The following is a 12,127-nucleotide window of genomic DNA, read 5'->3' as shown; positions in this document are numbered from 1 at the left end:
GAGCTGAGCTTCTAAATCCTGCCCAAAATTGCACAGGGGCAGCAGAAAGGAACTGGGAAACGGTGGTCGGGAAGGCGAAGGCAGGCTTGGAAGCCACGAGCAGTACGCTGGAGGGGGGCTGATGGCTTCCCCTTCCCGACCACGCTGGCACCTTGGCTTGTCCTCACTTCGTCCGCTTCTCCTCCTCCCTTCTGCTTGGGCAGAGCGCTGGCTGGGAGGATGAGAAGCAGAGCCCCTTCCTCCCTGCCTCTCGCCCGGGAGCCGCTGCCTTCGCTGCCGCTGTAAGTCAGGGTCAGGGGGATCTCACGGGGAGCCTTCCGACGGGGAACGTGACGGGGCCGTGTAGTCCAAACTCGGGGAGCAGCGTCCCTAATAAGGTCTCAGCCGCGCTGACTGGCTGGGGGCTCCCGGGGGAGGAATGGAGCCCCTTATAAAAGCACCCAGGTCCTCCTACGAAGGCAAACCTCCCTGGGCTTTAGCGGAGCTAGAGTGAGGCTTGCTTGATATGGGAATTTCATCCGTCCTTTGGAGATTATCCAGGCTTTCTTGGGTTTCACACGGCGCGAGGCGGTGGCCTGGGCTGTGCGTGACCTGGTGGGTGCCAGCTGAGAAAGCCCCTTTTCCAGCAGTGCGCGGCTCCTGCCAGTGTCGCTCGGCGGGGGGGAAGCTGCTGGCACCCCTGTGCCATGGGCACCCAGCCCCGCTCCCCGCTCCCGGCCACTGCAGCAGCAGCACAAACCTCAGAGGGCACAGACCGGTGCCACCACGCCGCAGCCCACTTCACCGCTTCCCTCCGCGGCAGGAGACCCCCAGCAACTCTGCTTTGTTTTTCCCTTCTTCTGGATGTGCCCACATGCCTGTCCGTGCGCTGATCCCTTGATCCCGTCTGCATCCAAAGCAGCCTCCTTGGCCCCAAGAGCCAAGCACCAGCTGGGACTGCACCCTGCCGGCACCGGGCCCACGGTGTGCCCAGCACACACCATTTCTCCCCGGCTTTATCGGCAGTGGGGAGGCAGCAGCACCCAGAGAGCCATCCCCGGCAGCCCCAGTGTGCCCGGAGAAGATCACAGAATCACAGAATGTTCGGGGTTGGAAGGGACCTCTGTGGGTCACCCAGTCCAACCCCTCTGCCGAAGCAGGGTCACCCAGAGCAGGCTGCACAGGACCTTGTCCAGGCAGGGTTTGAATATCTCCAGAGAAGGAGACTCCACAACCTCCCTGGACAGCCTGGGCCAGGGCTCCATCACCCTCAAAGTGAAGAAGTTCTTTCTCATGTTCAGGTGGAACTTCCCCTGCTTCAGTTTGTGTCCATTGCTGGGGTGACCGATGCACCCAGGTCCAGCCCCAGCTGTTTGCTAAGGCGCGGACGTGGTGACACTTGGAGGAACACATGCACCAGGTATCTGCTGGGATGTCCACCCCGGAAGTAGCACCACCACCTCACATGGCCAACATCAACAAGTGCCAGAAAGCACAGCGCTCTTCTAACAAGTCCTTCCTGCACCAGGGCATCAAAATAAAGAAAGGAAGAAAGGAAAAAAGAAAGGAAGGAAGGAAGGAAGAGAAGGAAAGGAAGAGAAGGAAAGGAAGGAAGGAAGGAAGGAAGGAAGGAAGGAAGGAAGGAAGGAAGGAAGGAAGGAAGGAAGGAAGAGAAAGAGAGAGAGCATGAAAGAGAGAGAGAAAGAAAGAGAGAAAGAGAAAGAAAAAGAAAGGGAGAAAGAAAGAAAGAGAGAAAGAGAGAAAGAGAGAAAGAGAGAGAAAGAGAGAGAGAGAGAAAGAAAGGAGAGAGAGAAAGAAAGAAAGAAAGAAAGAAAGAAAGAAAGAAAGAAAGAAAGAAAGAAAGAAAGAAAGAAAGAAAGAAAGAAAGAAAAAGAAAGAAAGAAAGAAAGAAAGAAAGAAAGAAAAAGAAAGAAAGAAAGAAAGAAAGAAAGAAAGAAAGAAAGAAAGAAAGAAAGAAAGAAAGAAAGAAAGAAAGAAAGAAAGAAAAAGAAAGAAAAGAAAAGAAAGAAAGAAAGAAAGAAAGAAAGAAAGAAAGAAAGAAAGAAAGAAAGAAAGAAAGAAAGAAAGAAAAGAAAGAAAGAAAGAAAGAAAGAAAAGAAAGAAAGAAAAAGAAAGAAAGAAAAGAAAAGAAAGAAAGAAAGAAAGAAAGAAAGAAAGAGCGAAAGAAAGAGCGAAAGAGCGAAAGAAAGAGCGAAAGAGCGAAAGAAAGAGCGAAAGAAAGAGCGAAAGAAAGAAAGAAAGAAAGAAAGAAAGAAAGAAAGAAAGAAAGAAAGAAAGAAAGAAAGAAAGAAAGAAAGAAAGAAAGAAAGAAAGAAAGAAAGAAAGAAAGAAGAAAAGGAAAGCGGTTTACTCATTCTAGAGAGCGAGTCCCTGCCTTGCTGAGACATACAAACGGGTTAGCTGCTGACTCCGCGTCGCAGCGGAGAGCACCACAAGCGTGCCGGCAAACGCGCTGCCGTTCCCAGTTTAGAACAAGGCAGTCGGTGGCGAACGCAGCCCCGCCGAAACAGCGCTCCGAAGGGGAGCGAGCCCGGGCAGCCGCTGCTTAAAATAATGAAAAATAAAAAAAGGCCTTGAACAAAATGTCACCACCGTGGAGGCATTTTCTCTGGTCTCACAGAGGATGGAAACGCCCGAAAAGCATGGCAGACCTTTAAATGGACACAAGAGGTGCCATCGGCGGGGTGGGATCTGTTTTTAACCCTTTGGAGTCTGCGGATGTGCAAACCCCGCGTGCGCCGGTCTCCGCAGAGAGCGAGGGGAGCGCAATCGGACCTTTGGCTGTCGGACGGGGAGATGCCGGCGCAGCCCGAGGCTGGGTTGAGGTCCTGGCACTGCCCTGCGTCCCACCGCCCCTTCTGCATGGGCAGCAGGCACTCGACGGCCCAGGGTCCCTCCGTTTCTGTGGTTAAAGCACCGGCCTCCCTTGGCAGGGGGGGTTGTCTGCCACCTAGCATTTTGTAGAATCTCCGGTTGTGTCTTCAGGGCTTCCTTGTCGCTTCCTCGGATGAAGCCTTGCCGTTCATCAGAGCACAGCACCGACTGAAAATACAGAAAAGCAAGCACTACAGCCAGGTCTCCCCAGATTAAAATTTTCATACATTTGTCTCCAGAGATCTGCTTGTCCCCTCCTCAAACACTCCAGCGTAGCAGCCTCCTTACGAGGACAGTCACCAAACAGGACAGCTACAGACCCTGTGGCATCCTTACGGAAAGAACACCTCAATCTGCCATCACCCGGCGTCAGGACTTCAGTTCTCGGGGGACAGGGAGCAAGCGGAAGCCATGCCCAGCGGGAGAAGCCCCGGCTTGAAACGCCGCATCCTCCCGGGCGCCAGCAAGTATCTCCAGCACGGTTTTGACAAATGGATGCCCTTGAGAAAAACCTGCGCACCACTTGTGAGCAGCTCCCCTAGAGAGTGCTGACATCTGTGTATATTGTTCGTAATGAATTATCTACTCGGCATGGGGAACCTGTTGGCTCTGGAGAGTGGCGTTAGGCTGGCTTTCACCTCCCCAGCTCGCTGGTGGGAATCCAGCCCGAGCCGCCCGTGAACCAGACCTCTCCCTGCACGAGCCACCCCGGTGCCCCGAGCCCATGCCGGGGGAAGCTGACCCCACCTTGTCCTCGCCGCCCCATGCAAAACTAACCATCAGTGTCCAGAAACACCGCTGTAAGCGTCAGCCAGGCTGCACGTGAGGAATGATGGGCTGCTTTCCCCTCCGAGGGGGCCAAGGGCACGCGGGGGGCTGGTTTTGGAGCAGCGGAGGGGCTGGCGGCGCAGCTTGCCAGTTCCTGCCCCAGCACCAACACTTGCCGGTTGCCCTGGTTAGAAAGAAATGACTCCAGCTACACCCATTGCTTAGAATTATAGAATCACTAAGGTTGGAGAAGACCTCTAAGATCATCAAGTGCAGCCGACACCCCAACACCACCATGCTTGCTAAACCATGTCCCCAAGTGCCACATCCACACGGTTTTTGAACCCCTCCAGGGATGGGGACTCCACCACTGCCCTGGGCAGCCTGGTCCAATGCCTGACCACTTTTGCAGTAAAGAAATTTTTCCTGATATCCAATCTGAACCTCCCCTGATGCAATTGAGGCCATTGCCTCTCATCCTATCACTGGTTACTTGGGAACTTGTCCTGGGTCGGCGGTGATGGACAACATGAGGAAATTCGGGGGATATACAACAAAAAAGCTGCACTGAGCCAAGCTCCTGGCGAAGCTCGGTACCAGCTACGTGCTGGCTGAGAAGAAACATGAGCGTTATCCACGGGCAAACTTGATCCGTGCATTTTGCTAGCAGTGGCTGACGAGGTGGGTGGCTTTACTCCTGAGAGAGGAGATGGGGAGTTTGGGACTCTGGGTTGTGCTCCTTGCCGTCTGGGCATCCCTGCCACCCCCACGCTCCTGCTCCCCGACCTGTGCAAGGGCAGACCGGCATCTTCCTCTGGCCGTGAAATACCGGTTCATTTGTAGCTGTGTCGCTGCCTGCCCAGCCCTAGGTGACTGCCTCCGTACGCTGTCCCTGTGGTGCTCAGACCAACCGCTGGCACCGGGACCTCTGTGGAAGAAGGTGCTCAGCAAAGCTGAATGAACGCTATGGCAGCCTGGCCTTGCTAAGTTGGACAGGAAAGAAGTTGCCTTGTTGTGAAGTCCTTCAGAGTCGAACAACGTCCACCAGTAAGCAGCCAGCTCCAGGAGGCACACAGAAAGCAACCAGCAGGAATCAACCCAGTACCTCCAGTCACTAAAGCCTCAGAAACAGAAAACTCTGCAACCCCACTGATCTGCTTTCCGAGGAAGATTATGAACATGCTGGACTTGCCTACGTTGATTTTCTTAAGCTTGCAGCTCCCTCCTAAGGCTCCAGGGAAGACAGAGATGTAGATCTCCTGCAGAAATCGCCATCTGTCCCTCCCCTATCAAACCTCTACGTGGAGAGGAGCAAGGCCACATGAACCCAAGATTCTCCCCGGATGTTGCTCGGGAGACAAATCTGGCCACGAGATACAAGTACAAAAGAGCCTTGATTAAATATAGTAAACGAAGAGCAATTTCGTTTCCCAAGCTATGGCAGCTGTGCCAGCCCAGGGCTCCACGGTGAGCTGAGGCAGAGGGCCGCCATGCCTGGTGACTTCAGCGTCACCAGAGAACGCAATAGAAAGGTCTCATCTGACCTGGTTTCTTGAAGAGGACTTTTGATTACCTGGGGTTTTTTTGTACAATTATTCTAGATGCTTCGCCTGTCCCATGGAGCCTAAATACTGATTTATGTGTGGGGAACTTTGTGTATGTCCATGTAGGTGACCAAGCACACTGACTGCACCATCCTTCCTTCTGCCACGGCAGGCACAACCCTCAGGCCCCAACGTGGTCCCGAACGTGAGGATGTACGCGCCCCCCACATTCAGCCCTGGTCTCTCTTTTGCTCAGTGCATCTGCAGAAAGCTACCACCGAAAAGGAACTTGCAGGGAAAAAGAAGATCATGAATTCATCCAAAGCACCCTTTATAAAAACTCTTCGTGTGTCTTTGTCTCCCTTTGCCCTTTGTCTATGGAGAGGAGACGGGGCAGAACCGGTCGGAGCTCTGCCTTCTGCAGGAGTGGCACCATCGCTCTGCTCCCCAGCCCAAGTTCCACCGCGCACCTCGTGCACCCTTGCCTTGTCACCCGTGCCCTCCGCCTGCTCGACGGGGAGATGTGCACCGCTCTGCACGAGCCACGGGTTGGGACAGCTGAAGAAAGCACCAGGCGGGACTCCCCGCACAGCCCAGCTGCACGCAAGGGCTCTGGCTGGGTCTTGCTGGGGTCTGGGGGTGACCCCTTGCTCTGCTCTTCTCTCCCCCCCTTGCTCCTGACAGACTGAAGTTGACGGCCCGCATCTTTTCATGGCGAAAAAGAAAAAGCTAAGCGGCGCGTAAGCTCTGCTCTTCAGAAGGCGGCGAGCGTGCGGAGATTCGCCGCGCCCTTTCTAACTTCCCTCGCTCTTCTAAATTATTCCCCGCGTCCCATAACACGCCACCAGAATCCCTTCCGCGATTTGGAAGGCTTATTTAGCGAGTCAGATATAGCACGGCATGAATTTATAAATAGAGAGGGGCATGGCTGGGGACTGCGCAACGTGACTCGCAAGTCAAACTGCCAGGGAAGAACTTATCAGACATTTGCTTTAAATATTCATTTAGCAGTACCAAAACCTGCTCACGGTTACGCTTACCATACAAAAGCTCCGTCCCCATACGCGGTCAGTCCATCTATGGTAATTTATCCAAAACTACTCAGAAGCCTCTTACCATCTTGCTGGTCAGAGATAACCCAGGGCTGGGAAGGAAAATCCGTCCTGGGAGCTCGAGCCTGCCCTCGCTTCCAGCTCTGCCGCTTGGTGCTCTTTCCCAGCTCAACGCTGGGTTATGTCATAAAACATTTTCTCCTTAAACGCTTATTTTTCCACCCATGTATCTTATTTATCAAAGCTGCTGCTCCCAGAGAATATCTGTGGTCCAGACTTGGATCTCGCCGCTTTTCAGTTTTCATCTATACCCTCATTTGCTTAACCATGCCTTAATTCAGGCCGATTCTTCCACAGAAAATGGAGAAAAATAGATGTGAATTACGAAATCAGCAATAAAAACTCTACAGAGGAGGCAACCAATTAAATGCATACATCTCACACACTTCAGGAAAAGAATGTTTTTTTAGTCTTTTTCTTCCAGCTGAGCATTTCACGGCCTCAAAGTCACGCCAGCTCCTGGACTTAGAGCAATCAAACTAATTGGTCCCTCTTCCTCCCTTCTGCTTCCTCGTGGGATTGCTTTTATTGCCGTGGCTTTGTTTCTTAATCTGGGACCTGATCATGCAAGCACTGAGACATTAGCCAAATCCCTTGTCTTCTCGGCGGCTTCGGTGAGGATTACTTGCATGAATCGACTCCAGCACGCTTGCAAACTGTTAAATCGAGGATTTGCCCGACCTAGCAGAGGGCATCTGTGACTGGAGAAACGGGCTGAAACTTTGCCGCCACGCTGAAATGGGCACAAATAGTAAAAATTAATACCAAGTGCAATGTCAATACCGGACCCCTGGGAGCCTTCTCCACCATTCCTGTGCTGCAGATCATCCCAGACGCCTTCTCCTGACGTGGCCTCTGTGTCCACAGCTCCCAGTATTTGTTCTGCCCTTGCCCAGACCCCCCTTGCCCAGGCACGAGCCCTCCGCACGCCGCCTGCTGACCTTGCAATATTTTCCACCTTGTCCTCTGCTCTCCCCTTTTTATTTTTAAACAGCGATGCCCGTTCAGCAGCCGTGCTCCTGGGCTGCCCGCAGCCCTGCCGCAGCCTCTGCCTGGGGAAGATGCTGCCGATGAAGAAACCAAGCAGCTCCAGTTTGGGCAGAGCTGCAGCCGGTTTCTGGATCCCAGTCAAGATGTGGCAGGAGTTACGTCAAGTCGCTTCTCCACACAGGAACACGCGCAGCAGGCACTAAGGAAAAATAAAGCAAGGTGTCAGCAGAGGTTAAGTATTAACCACACATTAAGGATTAAACAACACCCTTTTTAACTTGGACTTTGGATTTTAGCACCAAGTTCCACTTGATGCCAAATTTTGCTGTCTGAGCAGATCAATCTTCTCTGTTCACCTGTCTGACATTTAAAAAAAATTATTTAAGAATTATCATTAAAATCCACATTCATCACACAGTCTTCACAACCTTCAGCCACATCAACAAGAAGAATTCCCCACACCAAAATCAAAATAACGTCATCACAACACCAAACAAGAAGTGGACAATTTACAGGCAATCACACGACCAGGGGGATCATGACCCCTCGACCACGTAGTCTTGGCCAGGGTGGGCTGGCTTCAGTGGGCTGACGAAAATAAAGGGAAGAGGGAGTAAACCTCAGAGCAGTAGGTCTAAAATCAATCGCTGTTTTTCTCCTCAAACCTTTATCCTGAAGGAGACTTCCCACATTCTCCCTGCGGTGAGTGGATTTGAATGCTCTAATCCTCCTAAATTTGCCGGTTTCGTTGGGTTTGAGAAATAACCTCATCCCGCAGGGCTCTTGCGGGCCGAGTACGGACGTGTTGGACCCAGAGCAAGGACAGACGTGGCTGATGTTTCGGGTTGCTGGCGCGAGTGGCTGGGGAGGAAGAGGTCGGTCCGGGCTCCCAGCAACACCCCAGACTCTCACGGAGGCAGAGCTGGAGATCAAGAAGAGTGTGGCCAGCAGGACAAGGGAGGTTCTCCTTCCCCTCTACACTACCCTGGTGAGGCCTCATCTGGAGTACTGTGTCCAGTTCTGGGCTCCCCAGTTCAAGAAGGATGAAGAGCTACTGGAGAGAGTCCAGCGGAGGGCTACAAGGATGGTGAGGGGACTGGAGCATCTCCACTACGAGGAGAGGTTGAGGGAACTGGGCTTGTTCAGCCTGAAGAAGAGAAGGCTGCGAGGGGACCTTATAAATGCCTACAAATATCTGCAGGGTGGGTGTCAGGAGGATGGGGCCAAGCTCTTTTCAGTGGTGCCCAGTGACAGGACAAGGGGTAATGGGCACAAACTGAGGCACAGGAAGTTCCGTCTGAACATGAGGAGGAACTTCTTCTCTCTGAGGGTGACGGAGCACTGGAACAGGCTGCCCAGGGAGGTTGTGGAGTCTCCTTCTCTGGAGATATTCAAGACCCGCCTGGACAAGGTCCTGTGCAGCCTGCTGTAGGTGACCCTGCTTCAGCGGGGGGGTTGGACTAGATGACCCACAGAGGTCCCTTCCAACCCCTACTATTCTGTGATTCTGTGATTCTGTGATCCCTGGCACTGCCAGCGGCTACTGCAGCCCCCGGCTTGTGGCCACGCTTGGAAAACGTTCCGATTTCAAGACTTTCTCTGGCATTTGTGCCAGGAAACGGCTTTGTGACATTCAGAGCTAAATTTAGGATCGTGAGTATTTCACATTCCCCAAACACCTTCTAAGACAACATCTCAGAACCCTTCGTGAGCATTAGCTATTCCTCATCATCTTCTTTTGGGATTGAAAACAGAAAAGTCACTTTGCTGGTAACAGAGCCGCAAGTGTTGACTTGCTTATGGTCACAGAGGAAAACCGTGACGGGCTTGGGACAGGAAGGGAAAAAGGAGACAGAAAACCGACCTCCTGATGTAAACCACTCGCTTCTGCAGTCACAGAAATGTGCCATATCACCCGCCGCAGTGCTGCTGGGATTAGGCTGAAACAACACCGTCGCCGCTTCAAAATGTTTGGGGTTGGGGGCTCTGGGACCTCCCTGTTGGTTTATTGGGGGAGCAGGGGTTTCCAGGACAAAAAATCCTTGTGGAGGAATAGCTGTTCCTTATGGAGAATATCTGTTCTATAGCCTTTTGAACAGCCCATCCCTACACAGCCACTCCGAATCGCTCGTGGCGAGAAAGCCGACGGCCCCAGCGCCTGGCCCACGCTCCATTTCCTGCACGGGACGCAGCGCAGAGCTCCCCGTGCGCCCTCGGCCGTGCTCCGCAGGCGGGTGACGCAGTGGCAGCGGCGTGCATCGCCGGCAGACCCAGAACAGTTCTTTTAACCGTTCTTTGTGATTACAGCTGCTAGAGGGAATTCAAAAGTCTCACGGGAGCAGGTGTAGTTGCCCCGGGAAACCTTGTTGGCTTCTTTTGGGTTGACCTCCTTCGGACCTCCTCCCGCTCGCGTGGTCCCCGTCCCTTCCCCTCCAGCGGTGAGATTTCTCAGCTTTAAAGTCTTGTTTTCCCTGGAAGGGAGAGAAGCTGCTGGAAGCCAAGTGGTGGGGGCACAGCGGGGCAGGGAGGGTACGACGGGTAGGACGGATGTGCCAAGGGAGAAAGCTGCTTCCAGGGATCTATATATACGCAGCTCGCCGAGGTGGGGTTACAGAGCGGCTCATTCCCGGGCTGCCTGCGGCACTCCCTGAACGGTTTCTCTCCGAGCCGCACGCTTCGGTTTCGGAGCATGGCCTTGAGAAGCCGAGACAAGACGGGGTTTGGCTGTGGGCCCTGCAAGCGCGGGAGGGGACGCTGCCGGGGTTGGCCGCGCCGCTGGAGGTTTGCACGCTGCCGGCCCCAGCTCCGCGCTGGGCGATGCAGCTTCAAGGGTGACGGGGTGCCCTGGGGCGGGAAGGAAGAGACGCCCTGGGAGATAAAAGGTTTGTCTCATCCCCATCACACGCAGCACACGTCCCCCAAAGGGAACCAGCGCTATGCCCGGCTTTCCCCACTACATAGCAATCAGAAGCTGCTTTATTTTTTCATGTCCTGAACAAATTAAAAATGAAGCCTTCGCCAGCTGCAATTACAGCTCATTTCCCAGGCTTCAACATGGACCCTCTGGTCCCTCAAAGGCTCTTCTGCCCCTGGGGGGGCTGAAAAGGATGCCCCAAAGCTGCCAGCAGTTCCCAGGAGAGAGTGTGAGGCCGGGGGATGCTCTGAACGGCCCTGGTGCTAAAGCTGCCCACCCTGACCGGCATCTGTCCCACGCCCGAGCCCTCCACACCAGCCACTTGGGACAGCAAAGGTGAACTGGAAGCCTCCTAAAGATTTGCAGCAGCTCATCGTGGGCAAGCTGCGGAGTGGGAGATGGTGCAGGCGAACAGCTCAGCCCTACGTCCGTCCTTAGCAGTTCACCCACCTCTCGTGTCCTCCCCGGAACAGGGGAGTTTATCAGCCTGAGACGCACGTCCTGCCGTTACCCATCGGCTGGTCAAGAGCTCACAGCCACCCCCAGCTGCTCCGTTCTCCAGCCCCAGGAGATGCCCGTGGAAAACTACACGTCTGAATAGCTCTTTTAGCTGTTTTTTGAAGAGAAATGCCTGTTCAGTTCAAAAAGAGGGAGGGAAGGAAGGAAGGAAGGAAGGAAGGAAGGAAGGAAGGAAGGAAGGAAGGAAGGAAGGAAGGAAGGAAGGAAGGGAGGGAGGGAGGGGAGGGAGGGAGGGAGGGAGGAAGGAAGGAAGGAAGAGAGGGAGGGAGAAAGGGAAAAGAAAGAAGAAAGAGGAAAGGAAGAGTGAAAGAGTGAAAGAGCAAAAGAGTGAAAGAAAGAATGAAAGAAAAAGAAAGCGAAAGAGCAAAAGAAAGAGCGAAAGAGAGCGAAAGAAAGAGCGAAAGAGCGAAAAGAAGAAAGAAAGAAAGAAAGAAAGAAAGAAAGAAAGAAAGAAAGAAAGAAAGAAAGAAAGAAAGAAAGAAAGAAAGAAAGAAAGAAAGAAAGAAGAAAGAAAGAAGAAAGAAAGAAAGAAGAAAGAAAGAAAGAAAGAAAGAAAGAAAGAAAGAAAGAAAGAAAGAAAACTCTAACAGGCAGTGTTCTGTTTGAATTTTGCTGTAGATTAATGAAACGGAAACTGCAAAACATCTCCTTATGGAAGCATTTGAAGTTTTGAACAACTGTGCTCTGAAGGGCTTCGTTTTGATGCTTCCCTTTCAAAAACAAAGAATGCCCCAGAATTTGTTGCTTAGGAGTTTCCTGTGGAAAATAATCGCAATTTTCAAGTGGCCTCCAGTTTGTCCTTTTACTAAATCTCGTTGAAGAGATATTATTGGCCAAGTGCCCACGGGAGCTTCGCAGCCAGCTGAGCACGCAGCGGAGCTGCACCGGTGTCGGCGCCGAGCGAGAGGGGGTCGAGGTCCTCTCGGCAAAGCCAAACCCAGCAACCGCTGCAGGTCTCAGGCTTTCTGCTGCTGCAGTCTTGGAGCCCCGGGGGAGCAGCGTGTCGGGGTGCCAGCTCCCCTTCCCAAATGGGGGACAGAGCCGCGACATCTTACACCAGACCCCAGTCAGGATTGTGCCTCCCCAGCCCATTTAAACAGCCCCACGTGGTTTTTGTCCCCTCGAGGACTCTTACTTTCTCCAGATTTTCCGTCGCTTGGCGATATTCGCGTCCGGGGCAGCTTCTCGCCTTGAGCCGTTCTGCCATCACCCTCCCTCCCGGGCGCGGCGGTGTCCTGCGTCCTTCCTTCTGCTCCCTCACACTCCGCTGTGGCCACATTATTCCTTTGACTCCCTCAGAACAGCGGATGCCGGTCCCGGCGATCCTTCGCCTGCTGCCAACAGCGCTGCTGAAAGCCCAGGGAAGATAACGAAATTATCGAGAAACGCACAACGAAGACCGAACA

General features: G+C 53.1%; 1 protein-coding gene across 1 annotated transcript in view; it reads right to left on the bottom strand.

Annotated features, from left to right (window-relative positions):
* Positions 1 to 12,016: 12,016 nt before the first annotated feature.
* The window catches only part of ACTA1 (actin alpha 1, skeletal muscle), a 1,362-nt gene continuing 1,251 nt past the window's right edge, over positions 12,017 to 12,127 (bottom strand). The window contains 1 exon segment of the mRNA XM_075444082.1: positions 12,017 to 12,070. Coding sequence (XP_075300197.1) covers positions 12,017 to 12,070 — 54 coding nt within the window.

The sequence above is a fragment of the Opisthocomus hoazin genome, chromosome 2, assembly GCF_030867145.1.
Source record: "Opisthocomus hoazin isolate bOpiHoa1 chromosome 2, bOpiHoa1.hap1, whole genome shotgun sequence".
In the NCBI taxonomy this organism is placed as follows: Eukaryota; Metazoa; Chordata; class Aves; order Opisthocomiformes; family Opisthocomidae; genus Opisthocomus; species Opisthocomus hoazin.
The sequence above is the reverse complement of the archived record's forward strand: the minus strand, read 5'-3'. Positions and strand labels throughout refer to the sequence as shown.